The 16,056-nt window shown below is 43.7% G+C and overlaps 1 protein-coding gene across 1 annotated transcript; it reads left to right on the top strand.

Moving 5' to 3' along the window:
* The first annotated feature begins 1,315 nt into the window (after nt 1-1,315).
* On the top strand, nt 1,316-15,630 carry CRHBP (corticotropin releasing hormone binding protein). The gene is made up of 8 exons (XM_025998278.2): nt 1,316-1,617; nt 2,821-3,207; nt 3,529-3,622; nt 3,957-4,114; nt 5,385-5,595; nt 7,282-7,430; nt 11,412-11,529; nt 14,865-15,630. Exons 2-8 carry the CDS (start codon nt 3,127-3,129, stop codon nt 15,020-15,022), a joined length of 969 nt encoding a protein of 322 aa, XP_025854063.1. The 5' UTR covers nt 1,316-1,617; nt 2,821-3,126; the 3' UTR covers nt 15,023-15,630.
* The last annotated feature ends 426 nt before the right edge of the window (nt 15,631-16,056 follow it).

Raw genomic sequence — 16,056 nt, 5'->3', positions numbered from 1 at the left:
TTTCCACAGTGGCTATACCAATTTGCATTCCCACCAATAGTGCACGAGGGTTCCTTTTCCCCCATCTCCTCTCCACTTGTTGTTTCTTGCACTCTTGATTTTACCATTCCAACAGCCGTGAGGTGATACCTAATTATGGGTTTGATTTGCACTTCCCTGATGATGGGTGATGTTGAGCATCCTCTCATGTATCTGTTGGACATCTGTATGTCTTTGGAAATGTCTCTTCAGCTCCTCTGCCCATTTTATTTTATTTATTTATTTATTGAAGATTTGATTTTTAAAGGAGTGCCTGGATGGCTCAGTTGGTTAAACATCTGTTTTCGGCTCAGGTCATGATCTTAGGGTCCTGGGATCTGGCCCCGCATCAGGCTCCCTGCTCGGCAGGGAGCTTGCTTCTCCCTCTTTTTTTGCCTGCTGCTCCCCCTGCTTATGCTCTCTCTCTCTGTCAAATAAAATAAATAAAATCTTTAAAGAAATATTTTTATTTTTAAGTAATCTCTACACCCAAGATGGTGCTTGAACTTGCAACCCCGAGATCAAGAGTTGCATCATGTTCCACTGACTGAGCCAAGCAGGGGTCCTCTGCCCATTTTTTTTTTTTTTTGGACATGACTTTTCTCTGCCCATTTTTTAATCAGATTGTTTGTTTATTTTGGATTGGTTGTTTTTTTTTTTAAGATTTTATTTATTTATTCATGAGCAACACATTGAGAGAGAGAGAGGCAGAGACACAGGCAGAGGGAGAAGCAGGCTCCCTGCAATGAGTCCGACGTGGGACCTGATCCCGGGTCCCGGATCCCGGGATCATGCCCCGAGCTGAAGGCAGACACAACCGCTGAGCCACTCAGGCGTCCTGGTTAGGTTTTTTTTTAATGTTGCCCTATACGAGTTCTTTATGTATTTTGGATATTAACCCCTTGTCAGATACATCATTTGCAAGTATCTTCTGTTGTTATTCTTAATTAAAACAAACAAACCATCAAAAACCCTAAGAAACCATTTCTACTGGATTAGTAGATATTTGCCAAGCTGGTGAATATAACATATTTGGTAGAAATAAAGTCCATCCATATATGATAGTTTGTGGGTTGTTATATAAAATAGAATATTATCTGTCTGTGGCTATGTTTGGCCTCATTTATCCCAGCTCTTCCTGTGTGCACTTCCTGAGGAGGAAACGTCATGAGTGCATGTTAGGAACATCACTGTTGTGTATGTGTGGACATGTGTGTGAAGGGCAGGTTGGAGAAGCCTGTCTCCATGGTGATGCTACCAAAGCCAACCCCCGCAAGTGGGATAAACAAGAGTCTCCAAGCCAAGTGCTGGGCTCAATTCTAGGAGCAGGCGAAGGCTATAGCTACGTTGACAGAAAAGGAAAATGGGCCCATAGCACGTGAAATGAGTGTGCCTGAACTTCCTCAGGCACAAATAGGGAGGGAGAGAAGCCTGAAGATGGCCTGGCAGGTTTGAGACCAAGCAAGCTTGTGTTAAACCATTCATTTTTCTCCTGTCTTATTCCTCTCAGGTTTCTTCATAACCCTCTCTGAAATTCAGACCTCGGAACAGTCCCAGGATGGAGAGAAGAACATGGCGACCGGGTTCACGAAGCTCCAGGTAATATCATGTTTTCTATCAGGCAGAGAGAAGTAAAACAACATGATGTTTTTAGAATTTGTAGTGGCCTTGCTTGGCACATAAATTGGAAGGCCAAAAGTTTAGAGCCCCACAATTTCCCACAGATTTTGACGTAAAGGGGCAACAACTGTCTTCTATCTAATCAGCAAAGATACTTATTTCTGGATTTCTAAGTCATTTATTTAGCCGTGTATATTTGCTGATAATACTGGGAAGTTCTTGTCTTTTTTTTCTTTTCTTTTCTTCTTTCTTTCTTTTTAAGATTTTATTTATTTATTTATTTATTTATTTATTTATTTATTTATTTAAGAAAGAGAGAAAGAATGTAAGCAGGGCAAGTGGCAAAGGAAGAGGGAAAAGCAGGCTCCCACTGAGTAAGGTGCCAGATGTGGAGCTCAATCCCAGCACCCTGGGATCGTGACCTGAGCAGAAGGCAAATGCTTTAAACGAGCCACCTGGGTGCCCCCGGGCAGTTCTTTCTACCAGAGTCTTAAAATAATCTAGGTATTTGAAGGTGTGAAATAGAATGACTGCATCTCTCACTGGTTCGGATGGACGCCAAGGTCATGGCGGCAGTTAGCTGGCCCAAGAGTGTGTCCTACCATGTATACATTTGGGCTAAATGGCAGAGCTCAGCTAAAATCCAGAAGTTCATAGATACCAGAGTTAGAATTCCATTGGGGAAATGCTTACAAAGAACTGGACCAGAAAAAAAAAAAAAAAAAAAAAACTGGACCAGGATAAAGCGAAGACTAAGGGACAGAAAGGAAGCTTGAGGTGCATTATTATTGCCATATTCTGCAAAATCAGACTTCAGCTTCTGTTCAGCCCCTGTTTGGAACTAAAAACACTCAAGAAAAAATAAATAAAAATAAAAACACCTCAAGTTTCTTCCTGAGAGGCGTGGGCAATTGTGTGACAGCTATATTCTCTGATAGTTTCCAGCTATCAGAGAATATAGCTGGATTCTCTGATCATGATTCCATCCAAGGTTCTGTGACAAGCCAGCATGATAAGGTTATGTGTGTCTGGGTATTTTATGGTTGTGTGTGACTTTGTCACTTGGCTTTGCAACACGGAGAATTCCCTAAGTACCCACAGGAGAAGATAAACCAGCACTTGGCAGCTCAGGCAAAGTGCCCTCCTTTATTCTTTAGCCTTACTTCCATCTTTCCCCCACAGTTTAGTTCAGTAAGTTTTAAGTGCCTGAAATCATTCTTGGTGAATGAATAATGCTGGACCACTCTGAAGATATGCGGCTGCGAGGGGGACCCTCGTCATCAGCGCGCACTCGTCACCGAGACAGGGTAACCCATGGTTACTGAGCCCAGATCAGTGAAGGGCAGAGAGCCCCCCCTCCTCACTGCTCTTTAAAAGAGGCCCAGCCAAGGGACCCTACCAGCTCCTAGCTCCCAGCCTGGGCGAAGGTGCGGGAAGCAAAGCCTGAGACCTTCAGCCGAGCGAACCAGCTGCGGAAGCAAGGCCAGTATGTCTCCGTCTTTCAAACTTAAGTGTCACCTCGTTCTGATCTTCCTGATGGCTCTACGAGGGGAGACCCGGTACCTGGAGGTGAGCACCTTCGCGCCGACCCGCTACATCCTCTGCGTGCGGGGCCGGTCCTGGGGGGCCGCTCAGCCTCCGCTGGGGTCCGCTCCCCGCTCCCCCCCCCCGCCCCCGTCCTTTCTCCCTTCTTTCTCCGGCTTTCCCCTAGGCTGGGCTTCCTCCCCGCCTCTGCGTCCCTGTCCCGGCTCCTGGGGATGCCCTGGTGGGATGCAAGGGGTCGGGAGCTGTGGTGCGCTCCTTTATTGCCTTCGCAGCGGGGCAGGGAGAGCGCCCGGCCCGGCCCCTTCCCACCCTGAACTTTCCCGACTCCTTGCTGTTCCCCGGCAGCTGCGGGAAGCGGCGGACCGCGACCCCCTCCTGCTCTGGGGCGCCCGCCTGAAGCGGGAGCTGGCGGGGGAGCCCGAGTACCGCCGCGCGCTGCGTGAGTCGGGGCTGCGGGCGCCTCCTCGGCGGGCGGGGGGGGGAGCGGGGCGGCAGGGGGGCCGGGGGGGCCGGGGGGTGTCCTGGACCGCGGGGCGGCGAGGGCGACTCCCATGGGGTACCGTGGAGGTCGGAGCCGCGCCGGGGGGGGGGGGGCGCCTTGGGGGGCGGGGGGCTGCCCTGGACTGCGGGGGCTGCAGGGGGGCCTACTCCCATCGGGGGCCGCGCGGGGCTGCCCTGGACCGCGGGGGGCAGGCGGGGGGCGACTCCCTCCGGGGCCGCGGAGCCGGGCCGGCCGACGCCCTGGTGGCCGCAGCCCCCCGCCGCCCCCGCAGGGTGCCTGGACATGCTGAGCCTCCCGGGTCAGTTCACCTTCACCGCCGACCGGCCGCGGCTGCACTGCGCCGCCTTCCTCATCGCCGAGCCGGAGGAGCTCATCACCGTCCACTACGACCTGGTCTCCATCGACTGTCGGGGCGGCGACTTCCTGAAGGTGAGCCCGGGGCCCGCCCCAGAGGCCGCGGTCCCGAGCCCCTCCCGCGGCGGGAAGCGCTGCGCTGGAGGAGAAACCCAGAAACCCACCGCGCGCCGCCCGGGGCTCGGGGCTCAGCGGAGGGGCGCCCGCCTGCCGCCCAGGGCGTGACCCCGGGGCTCGGGCTCGGTCCCGCGGGGGGTCCCGGGACTGCCTCTCTCTCTGTGTTAAGTAAAATCTTTGCCAAAAAGAATAAGACAAACCGACGGGCACCGCTGCTGGGGGCCCCCAAGAGGGCTGGCCCTGCGTGGAGCCCGGCGGGTCTCTGGGGGCTGCCCCAGGCCCGGGAGCGGGGGGAGTCAGGTCCCAGGCAGCCCGCAGGCCCCAGGCCCCAGGCCCCAGGCCCCAACCTCCCCACGCGCCCACCCCTCGGGGTTCCCGTGAGGCGCCCGCACCCACACAGGCCCCCTGAAGTGATCCTGATTAGGACCCCCAAGTGGAATTATTTTGGAATCTGTCAAACTCCTTAGAAGAGGACCAGTCCGCGAAGTAATAGGTAGCTGGTAATTTTGGTGACGGGAGCTAGGTTGGACCCTTAAATTGGAGACCTGGGGTGATTTAAGAGGCCTGTCAATACAAGTCAACAGTGACCTTTTGTCCAACCACAAACTTTAACAAGTGAAGGAAAGAAGTCCTAAGTGGCCTAATAGCCATCGCTGTTTGAGCATTGAAGGTAGTTCTTGATATTTTCATATGAAATAAGAGTTACAAAATGAGGAAAGTGGGTGCAGCTACCTTTGGCAAGTAGGTAAAGTTGCTGCTCCGGTTTTTGTTTTTTTTTTCTTTTGCTAGTTTTGAGATATTTTGTTAGTATGTCAATGAGAAGAAGGAAGAGACAGGCTGAAACCCAAATCATGCTTGTGTGGAGTTCTTCTGAAGATGGGATGTGTGCAAAACCTGACCCAGATAAGAATGTAAATTGTCTATAGTTTCATTTACCAAGAAATTATCAAATAGAGTATAATAAAGTTTACTTACTTTAGATACTTTAAAGCTTATGAAGAAAAAATCATTAATAATAACAGGTGCAAAAAAAAAAAAAATAACAGGTGCAAACAACCTTCAAGGCCAAAATATAGAGAGATGGAAGTCAAGTAGACAGGGGAGAGCAGGTTGTCAGTTCACTTAAGGCTGCAGGCTCATTGCTAGATAACTTGCTCCCTTTGCGATATACCTGTGACTTCAGGAGTTGATGGGAATGATCATCTATGTCTGTGTTTTCTGTTGGAAGGTGTTTGATGGTTGGATTCTCAAGGGGGAGAAATTTCCCAGTTCCCAGGATCATCCTCTCCCCACCACTGAGCGGTACATAGATTTCTGTGACAGTGGGCTTAGCCGAAGGAGCATCAGATCTTCCCAGAACGTGGCCATGATCTTCTTCCGGGTCCATGAACCAGGAAACGGATTCACCTTCACCATAAAGACAGATCCCAACCTCTTTCGTAAGTGGGCTCCCTCTCTTCTCAGTGGGAAGGCAGGACATGGAGGGCGGGTCAGATCTGCTTTCCAAAGGTAGTGTGATTGCACCCGACTAAAATGGGAAGGGAAGAATGATTTGAATGGAAATTCTTTTGTCATTAGAAATGACCTAAAGGATATTTCCTATTCATTACTCTGAAAATCAATTCACCGTTTTTAATTTATTTCCCAGGCTAGGTAGGATATTAATTTTTGGTGGATAGAATTTTGTTTCGTTTTTTTCTTTAGTCTTTTTCTAATCTTCTGAGGCACTACAATGGATTCAGTAGCAAACTTTAATCCCTCTGAGTCATTCCATTGATCTGGGGTTAGCTTGAGGAATCAGATCTGAAGTTACTTTCTTAGAGATATTTAGGCAAAGTTCTATCTGGGATTGGTAGATGGATTTCATGTCCTAAGCAGAGGGTTGGACTGAAGGACCTCAGTATTGCTTCCTAAGTCTGAGCCCACCACTCTAATATATTTCATTTCTAATGGGTACACACACAGATGCTGCAAAGGTGAACAGCCCAGGCCTGAAACATGTTACTCTAATCAAAATGAGTTCATTCATTTGCTTATTATTTTTCTCACTAAAAGTGTTTTTTTTTTAAATGAGGAAAAGAAAAAAAAGTCACTCATTTTTGGCTGCATACAATAGTATTAATATTAACACTTCAAATGGTGGAAGAATGGGGTCTAATCTGCCAAAGAATAATTTATTGACTTACCCTGCAATTTTTATTTTTTAAAAAAGAAGCCCCCCCCAAAAGTCTATTTTTGAGGACCGGAATAGAATAATCCTACAAAGCAACATGAAATGTTTCTCCTATATTTCATGTGGTTAGAGATAAAAAATTTTCTAGAATCACCAAGAGATTTCAGTTCTTTTTGAAATTAAGTGTAATGTAAACAGACAAAGGAGGAAGAGTTCTGACCTATTCTGACCAATCAGAAATCTTTGACCCATGAGCAACAAAACTCTGATACTTCTAGTCTCATAGGAGAATAAATTTATTATAAGTCTAGATTTGAGATACAAAACAAATCAGAAAGTCTTATGATAAAGTTAAATATTAATATTTTCTTTTTAAAATATTTTACCTTTTAGTCAATTTACTACTTAACACCCAGCATATATTTATTCAGACATAAGTCTGCTTTCTTTTTTTCTCAACCTGTTTTGTAACTGTTTTTTTAATTTATTAACTTCATTATTTTAAAAATATCATTATAGTTCCAAGTTCAGTGAAGGAAGGTTTAGAGCAGGCAGGGTTTGAGTTCTGGCCTCACCTTTGAGCTTTTATTCTTCTAGATATGCAGCTCAAACTTGGACCCCAGTTAATGAAGTGTTTCTAGAACTTCTTCTACTTGCTAATGTTGTTTGATTATTAATTTATGTCTTATATTTGTTGTAAACAAGGTAACTCCTTGAGATTGAGATTAGAAGCCCCTTACTCCCCAGGAACTTCTACAATGACCATACATCACTGGTGATTTTTATGCCCCCCCCCCTCCTTCCCAATTCCAAATTGCCCTTGTGGTACATATTCTCGGACAGGCTACAAGGCCCTAGACCATAAACAGGAGCCTCGAATAAGGATAGGATCAAGTTCTATAAAAATCCAGCACACCAAATAGTGAAAATGTGATTTTGTATTTCCACAAAGCCTGCAATGTGATTTCCCAGACCCCAAATGGAAGGTTTACTCTGGTAGTCCCACATCTGCATCGAAACTGCAGCTTCTCCATAATTTATCCTGCGGTGATCAAAATATCTGATCTCACCCTGGGCCACCTAAGTGGTCTGCAGTTAAAGGTAAGTTGCTTTCTTAATTTCCAATCACTTACTAAGACCATGGCTTCATCAGAGAAGGAGGAATCGTACGGGGCAAACATGGTCATTAGCAAATTGCAGGAGCATGTGCTTCCATCGACTGTTGGTCGCAGGTGTGCTTGCCCTCGCTGCTTTGATGAAAGCCCCTTCTATTTCCCTTACGCTGCACGTTGCCTACTCAGGTGCCCCTTCTGATTACTTGACTCCTCTTGTGATGTAAGAAATGTTTTCAGTTGATAAAGTTGTGGCATATAATTACAATTGAACTCTCTTGTACTTGCCTCTTTGACAAAAATTCTCTCCTCGCAGAACCTAGTGTGAGTCATCTACACAGCTGTTTTCTGATTATTGGAATGTTTTATGACATGAAGGAAGTATCTCAGTGACAGAACTATGTGATGAAGGAATGCTAAGTGTAGCATAAAATATAAAATTGGATTTTTATATCACAAAATACAGTAAAATCTTGAAGTTCTTTTTACTTTATATTTAATTCAATACATTTTGCATGAAAATATTACTTGAGGATCTCCATCAATCTGTATTTCTGTGAACTTCCATATGGACTTTACAATTAATGCTGAGCCTGACCACATTTTTTTTTTAACACTGCCAGTTTCCTTCCTCTGAGTCATTCTCATTTCCTTTCACTTTCTCATCTTCCCAGGTTAAGATAGCTCATGTATTTGCTGACATCAAAGACAGTTATTGTTCCTAATCAGACAGATTTCAGTGAAAACCAAATAAATAGGACCAGCACTGAAAAAAAGGTGTATATCTAATTTCCTTTAAGCACTAAATTCATAGGCCAGTGCAATGGGCTTGCTGGGTTCCAGAAATAAAAAGAAAGTTAGAGCGGGGGTGATGCTGGACAGCATCAGAAAGATGGGCAGAGCTAGGGCGTGGAGAGCCCAGCAGGGCATATGAAGGAGTTTGAGTTTATAAGTGCAGTGGAAAACCACTGAAGGGGTGCAGGCAGGAAAGTGACACAACCCATTTGATTATGTTCAGGTCCGGTGAGAGTGGCTGGAAATTACTGACCTCATGACCAAATTAATTAACAAGGTCCAAATGGGGAGGGAGAGGATTACTTAAAGGCCGTGCTGGCTTTGTGTGGTGTATGGGCCATGGGGTCCAGAGTGGTACGGCCATTGTCACAATCTAGGCAAGAGATGATAGTGGCTTTGTCCAGGGAGCCAGACCCTCAATGGAAAAATCCAGGGGATTACTTCTTTTTTTTTTTTAATAAATTAATTTTTATTGGTGTTCAATTTACCAACATACAGAAAAACACCCAGTGCTCATCCCGTCAAGTGTCCCCTCAGTGCCCGTCACCCATTCCCCCCCACCCCCCACCCTCCTCCCCTTCCACCACCCCTAGTTCGTTTCCCAGAGTTAGGAGTCTTTATGTTCTGTCTCCCTTCCTGATATTTCCCACACATTTCTTCTCCCTTCCCTTATATTCCCTTTCACTATTATTTATATTCCCCAAATGAATGAGAACATACACTGTTTGTCCTTCTCCGATTGACTTACTTCACTCAGCATAATACCCTCCAGTTCCATCCATGTTGAGGCAAATGGTGGGTATTTGTCATTTCTAATGGCTGAGGAATATTCCATTGTATACATAAACCACATTTTCTTTATCCATTCATCTTTCGATGGACACCAAGGCTCCTTCCACAGTTTGGCTATTGTGGACATTGCTGCTAGAAACATCGGGGTGCAGGTGTCCCGGCGTTTCATTGCATCTGAGTCTTTGGGGTAAATCCCCAACAGTGCAACTGCTGGGTTGTAGGGCAGGTCTATTTTTAACTCTTTGAGGAACCTCCACACAGTTTTCCAGAGTGGCTGCACCAGTTCACATTCCCACCAACAGTGTAAGAGGGTTCCCTTTTCTCCGCATCCTCTCCAACATTTGTGGTTTCCTGCCTTGTTAATTTTCCCCATTCTCACTGGTGTGAGATGGTATCTCATTGTGGTTTTGATTTGTATTTCCCTGATGGCAAGTGATGCAGAGCATTTTCTCATGTCCTTGTTGACCATGTCCATGTCTTCCTCTGTGAGATTTCTCTTCATGTCTTTTGCCCATTTCATGATTGGATTGTTTGTTTCTTTGGTGTTGAGTTTAATAAGTTCTTTATAGATTTTGGAAACTAGCCCTTTATCTGATATGTCATTTGCAAATATCTTCTCCCATTCTGTAGGTTGTCTTTTAGTTTTGTTGACTGTATCCTTTGCTGTGCAAAAGCTTCTTATCTTGATGAAGTCCCAATAGTTCATTTTTGCTTCTGAGGAGCTGTACACAATAGGGTTGTGAAGTACTTCTCATTCCTAAGAATACCTGAGAGGTTGGGAAGAGGAGAAAAAAGTCATCAAGTGTCAAGGAATAGGTGTGTCCAACTTGTTTGTTTCTGTTTGGTTCCCCCTTATTTTAGCTCCTAGTTCTTCCCAATTTCCTTCCCATTTCTGTCTCTGGGGCCTGCCTTTTCCCCTTCACCACCTCCTACTGAAATTTAGACCCTGAAGAACCAAGTGGAAAGTCTAGTCTTAAGAGAAGTTCCCCCCGGACATCCTTTACTGAAGGGAAAGACAATTAAGGTTTTTTCCCTTCACTTCTTATGCGACTCTTCATACAAGAACATGAGCCTGTACAGAGGGAGACTAATGAAGCCTCTCTTTCATTACCGGATGAAATGATGTATAGAGCATCTAAGCATAGGACCCAGCAGATAGTGGGCACTTAAAAAAAAAAAGTATGTCCCCATCTGCTTCCTTGTGTTAACCAAACACTTGGTGTTATTTTCTAATTTGTTGTTTAGCTCTAGTTGTATTTCAGTGCCTTCTAGATGTTCAAATGTGTGTGTGTTTATGTATGTGTGTGTTTAACATTGTCTATTTTAGATGTTCTCTATGTGGCAGGGTCTACCCGGTTCACTTCTGAGCACCTTGGCGCTCTGGGCTAGATCTCTCCAGAGTATGCCTCACTGAGGATGACTGGCAAAGCTGGCTGTGTGATCATGGGGGACAGTGCAAGATGAAAATGTGTAGGTCCTTATTTTAGAGTTAATGAAAATTGCAAGATGGTGACAGCAGAGCCTTAAACCAAGCACAAGGCCCTCCTAAGTGTGAGCCCTGTGGGCAAAGGTGGCATGCTGACGAGGCTAGCAGTGCAGATCACAGGAGATAGGTGGCCCAAAGTGCAACATTTGGAACTGAGAGTGGCTGGTTTACTTCTGTGGGAAAGTAAAGTGCAGGAATTGCTGTGGACGAGGCAGCATGGAAAAGATGAAGGGCAGTGGAAAATAGTTATAGTGGATTACTTCTGCATTACATTCTGACTTCAAGCAGCTTGAAATAAATTAGTTTTAGTTGAGAGAAGAAAGACAATGGTAACTTTACCTACCTTGAGTCCCAAAGGAGGGTTCTCTTCTTTCTTTAACATTCTTAGAACTAATCTAAATGCCTATTAGTAGAAATGATAAGGATTGCCCCAATAGCAGGTAATGTGCTTTATAAAGAAGAAGAGGTGAGTTGAAGGACAAACTGATATAAAAGCCCTATTTATAAAAACTGACTGCATGCATTAAGAAATTCGAATAATTCAGTACATATGTCCAGATGATTTAAAAAGCAAAGCATTTTTAGATTCAATTTTCATTCATTTTATGTGGAATTCACAGATTCCCGTTTCATCATTCCAGTTCTTGAGTTTATAAAATTTTTTTTAATGCACATTTAAAGAAAATGATTACTCAACTGATTTAGAAGAGCAGTTCTTAGGATCTTTTTTTTCTTTCTTATAACTGTCTCTTAATTTCCGGAGTCCTGGTTGTTAAATTAAATGGCACTGCCAGGATGTCTAGGGCTCATTGAGTGAATTCACCAACTTGAGATTGGTCAAATGGTTTGACTTCTGTAGTTGATTGAAAGCTATCTTTCTCTGCTTTATTCCCTTAGAACCCCTCAGCAGGTTGTGGCGGAATAGGAGACTTTGTAGAGCTGCTGGGAGGAACTGGACTGGACCCTTCCAAGATGATGCCTTTGGCTGACCTCTGCTATTCATTTCATGGCCCTGGTGAGATGTTTCTTTGATAATTATTTATGAGCCTATCAAGATTCCTTAAATAAAACTTGATACTTCCTTAAAAGAAACACCTTAGATTTTTTTCTTATACATGGGCAGGCAAGTTCAACCCAAAAAACGTCCATTTTGCACATTGAGCCAATGTAAGGATTCTTACACTTGAGCAAATGTATAATATCGAGAATTCATTACGAAAATATCTGACACTGGGAGAGAAGCCTCTGAAGAAAGAGAGTATATGTTTAAGGTTAGCCCTAATAAAACCATGAGCACAATAGAGCTTTTTTGTTCTTTGCTCTTTCCACCTTCTCGAAGGTCCCTGCTTTCATCCTCTAGAGACTAAGAAGTTTACTCACTGAAAATAGATGGATCAAATAGATGTATCATCAACCACTAATAGTATAATAATGAAGTAATATCTTTTTAAAATAATGGAGTAATATGTAAATACCTTTTCCATATATATGCATATGTATGTATGCATGTATACATGCATGTATGCATGCATGTATGTATTATTCATAATACATAAATTAGAAAGTGATAAGCTTTATCAGAAATTCTCAGAAGTGCTGAATATCCCCAACTTCTAGGGGCAAAACAAGCCTCTGAAAGAGCAGTGCAAAACCAGAAATACATTCTGAAATCTGAAAGTGGTCACTGGTAATGAAAGACCAGTTTAGTGTACAGCATGCCAAACAGAACCAGATATTCTTTTTTTTTTTTAAGATTTTATTTATTTATTTGAGACAGAGAGAGCACAAGGGGGCTGTGGCAGAGGAAGAGGGAAAAGCAGGCTCCCCCCTGAGCAGGGAGCCTGATGTGGGACTCCCTCCCAGGACCCCAGGGTCATGACCCGAACTGAAGGCAGATGCTGCTGCTTAAGCAACTGAACCGCCAAAGCGCCCCAGAACCAGATGTTCTTTGTTAGGGATCAGTGAAGATTTTCCATTGGTTGATGCTTAGGTGGGGTGAGGGTGGCTGGGAATTGCTGGTTTAAGCTGCCAGTACATGTGGCTTTTCTCACCTCTTGCTGTGTCCTCTGAGGCACTGGATCCTTCCATGCAGGGGGGCACCTGCGAGGAGATGCATTTGCTCCGGATAAGAAGAGTAGATTAAGGTCTAAAGAACACTCGCGCCCTAAAATGTAGGTAATTGAAGCCAGAGTGATTTTGGTGCGTTAAGTCAAATAATAAGTAAGTAAGGTACCATTAACAAAGGAAAGGGAGCATGTTATATATATCAAAGTGTAGAGTAAGATCATGAAAAGAATAAGCTTTCAAATCATTTAAAGAAAATTAAATTTAGACCTCCTCATAGAAGCTTAACCTAGACTCCCAGGTGCTTATATAAAAATAATTAAAGGGTTTATATTTATTACATCCCTAAATTGGCTTTTACCTCAATAAATACTTGGCTGTTTTACTTCATTTGAACCCAGGCACAGGTTGTGAAGTACCTGTTATGCAGTGATAATGCTAGAGTGTGTCAGGATGTGGGCCTTACCGAGACAAAGTAGTGGTGCTGATGGGGGAGATAGACAAAATTAAACAGCAGTAAAAATTATTGTATAGAAGATAAGTCTTGCCTCAGCAGCCAGCTCAACACTGGAAAAATAAAAGAAATTTTTGATAAAAGTGCTATGAGTTTCAATGTATAGGTGTTCAGTCACATCTGCACTTGAAGATAGATATAAACATTGCCAGATGCTCACACAAATAATTGATAAGATTGAAAAGAAACAATGAATAAGATTGGATTTAGGAGAAATCAGGATATCAAAAGCCATTCCATATAAGAAGCCCAGAAAAAGGGATCCCTGGGTGGCGCAGCGGTTTAGCGCCTGCCTTTGGCCCAGGGTGCGATCCTGGAGACCTGGGACCAAATCCCACATCGGGCTCCCGGTGCATGGAGCCTGCTTCTCCCTCTGCCTGTGTCTCTGCCTCTCTCTCTCTCTCTGTGTGTGACTATCATAAAAAAAAAAATCCCAGAAAAAAAAACGAGAGTGAAAAGGTACAGGTGGACAATACAACAAAGCAAGTATATTCATGTATCTAAATTATGCAAATGATTTCTTGCTTATATATAAACAGTTACTATCTAGGCTTGGAAAATAAGAAACAGGTGATGATTTTTTTTTAGTTGACATAAAATCCAGCAGTCTACTCCATCCTCCAGCCCTGTCCACTAAACACCCTCTGGGTCCTTAGTAGGACAACCAAAAACTGCCCCTGCCTCTTGGAACCTGCCCCTAGAGGGCGGTGCCGCCCCTGCTGAGAACACGGAGCAAGAGCAGAGCGCAGGGTAGAGCTTTGGCCTCCACTGCCTTGGCCATGAAAGCCTTGCAGGGAGAACATGAAAAGTGCAGAGACATCTTACTGCCTCTGTTAAATAACAAAAATCCAACTGAATAGATTAGTAAAATCTCATTGGCTTTATTTAAAAATTCATGAATCGGGCAGCCTTCCATCTAGCAAGTAGAGGAGTCTCCAAGGCCTTGTACAAAATGGAAGTTGCTTTTTTTTTTATAGAAGGAGGGTGGGACAAGAAATTTGTCCAAAGAAAAAGATTGTTTCATGGGCCACCTGGGTGGCTCAGTCAGTTAAGCACCTGCTTCCGGCTCAGGTCATGATCTAAGGTCCTGGAATACAGCCCTGCATCTGGCTCCCTGCAGACCAGGGAGCCTGCTTCTCCCCCTGGCCTTCCCCCTGCTCATGCTTGTGCTCTCTCTTCCTCTCCCTCTGAAATAAATAAATACAATTTTAAAAAAAATCTAAAAAAAGAGATTGTTCCAGACAAGGCCACATTCCGTTAGGTCGAAAAGCAAGGTGCCTTGTCATCCAGATTGCATCATCTTCCTTTTGGGGGATGGAGAGGGCCCCTGTAGCTGACTCACGGACACGGATAGAAAATTCCTGACTGGTTAAGGCCACCTTTTAGAGGAGGTTGAAATTACAATTAGATTAGATATTAGCCCCAGTTTCGGTACGAAACTGGTCTGAAGAACACCATGTTGGGCCTGTGATTTTCTTTCTTTTTCCCCCCTGTGATTTGCTTTTTAACTCCACTTTCCAGCCAGTTTTATTTGGCTAACAGTGTTTTTGGTCATGAAGAAAACTGAATTCAATTTCAGCTTTCTACAATTAATTATATATTATAATAAAAATGAAAACAGAACATTTCATCTGATGGCAGGTGCATGGGTTGAGTATGTGAGAGGAAGATACATCCCCTTGATTTCTTTATGTATAATGGTCTTATCAATGGAAATGGTTTGTGTGGTTTCCAACCTGCAGTGAAACTTTTACTTTTTCCATGAATTATAGCCCAAATGAAAATTGGCTGTGACAACACCGTGGTGCGCCTGGTCTCCAGCGGAAAGCACATAAACCGTGTGACTTTTGAGTACCGCCAGCTGGAACCATATGAACTGGAAAACCCAAGTGGAAATAGTATCCAAGAACTCTGTTTGTCCGGTCTTTGAATAACCAATCCCAGTGATGTACATGCTGCTAGCTAAGTGAGTTTTTAATGGCTATTATATATGATTTTGATGACAGCTAGTCAAAAGCCTTTCATACCAGTCAGTATTCCCAAGCGTGAGCACACATTCGACACACCCAAGCAGACACACTGTGTGCACAAGCATGCATTATTTTTTGTACCTTATTTCTTTTTCATTTGTAATATATGAATGACCACATGGCAGACAATAGCCCCCCTTTGGTAGAAAAACAGTTTTCTTTTGTTCTTTGGTATGCTACAAACCTGAAATGGTAAGGCAAGGGCACAGCAATGGGCAATAAGAAATTGTATCTCAAAAAAAAAATGTATCTAAAGGGAAAATACCATAAAGAAATTAAAATAGTGGTGTTCATATCAGTCCTAGAGCAGAAAACAATTGAATGGCTGTGTATGTGTATACCAAAGTAGTTGCATCTGTTTGTTATTCTATTTGTAATAGATAACAAATTATAGCTACTATTTATTGATTTGTAACATCTTGTTTCTAACAAAACTTTGTGGGATGGAAAAAAGTTTCCATCCACAAGTAAAAACGTGAATAAATGTATCAGAATGCTGACACCTTGACATTTTGCTTTGTTTTCCTGAGTAGACCCCTCCCTTATTACCATTAGAAAATAATGTTCTCTCATGTGATGCAGAACCAAGTGCTGAGTTAAGTCATTTCAGAGTTTTTACAGCTAATAGAACTCTGGGCCACTGGAGTAGAATTATTTAGAGCAAGAGGCAGGATTACACTATTTTCACAAACAACACAAATGGTCTTGATGGGGAAGCAGGATGCAGAAATCCTTTTTCCACCATCCCCCAAGAAAACTGAGAATACATGTTTTTGTCCCAATGGGGAGGACTTCTCAACAAGAACCTGACAGCTCTCATAGACATTTGCAGAAATAGGAGGACTTCTTTGGTGCTGAGGGTCATTTACTGTTGAGTAAGGCTTGTTCACCTTTGGCTGGAGACCAAACATTTGGTCTATACTAGACACGAGGG

This window comes from Vulpes vulpes, chromosome 14, assembly GCF_048418805.1.
Source record: "Vulpes vulpes isolate BD-2025 chromosome 14, VulVul3, whole genome shotgun sequence".
Classification (NCBI taxonomy): domain Eukaryota; kingdom Metazoa; phylum Chordata; class Mammalia; order Carnivora; family Canidae; genus Vulpes; species Vulpes vulpes.
Note: the sequence above shows the minus strand (reverse complement) of the source record. Positions and strands in the feature narration are given on the sequence as shown.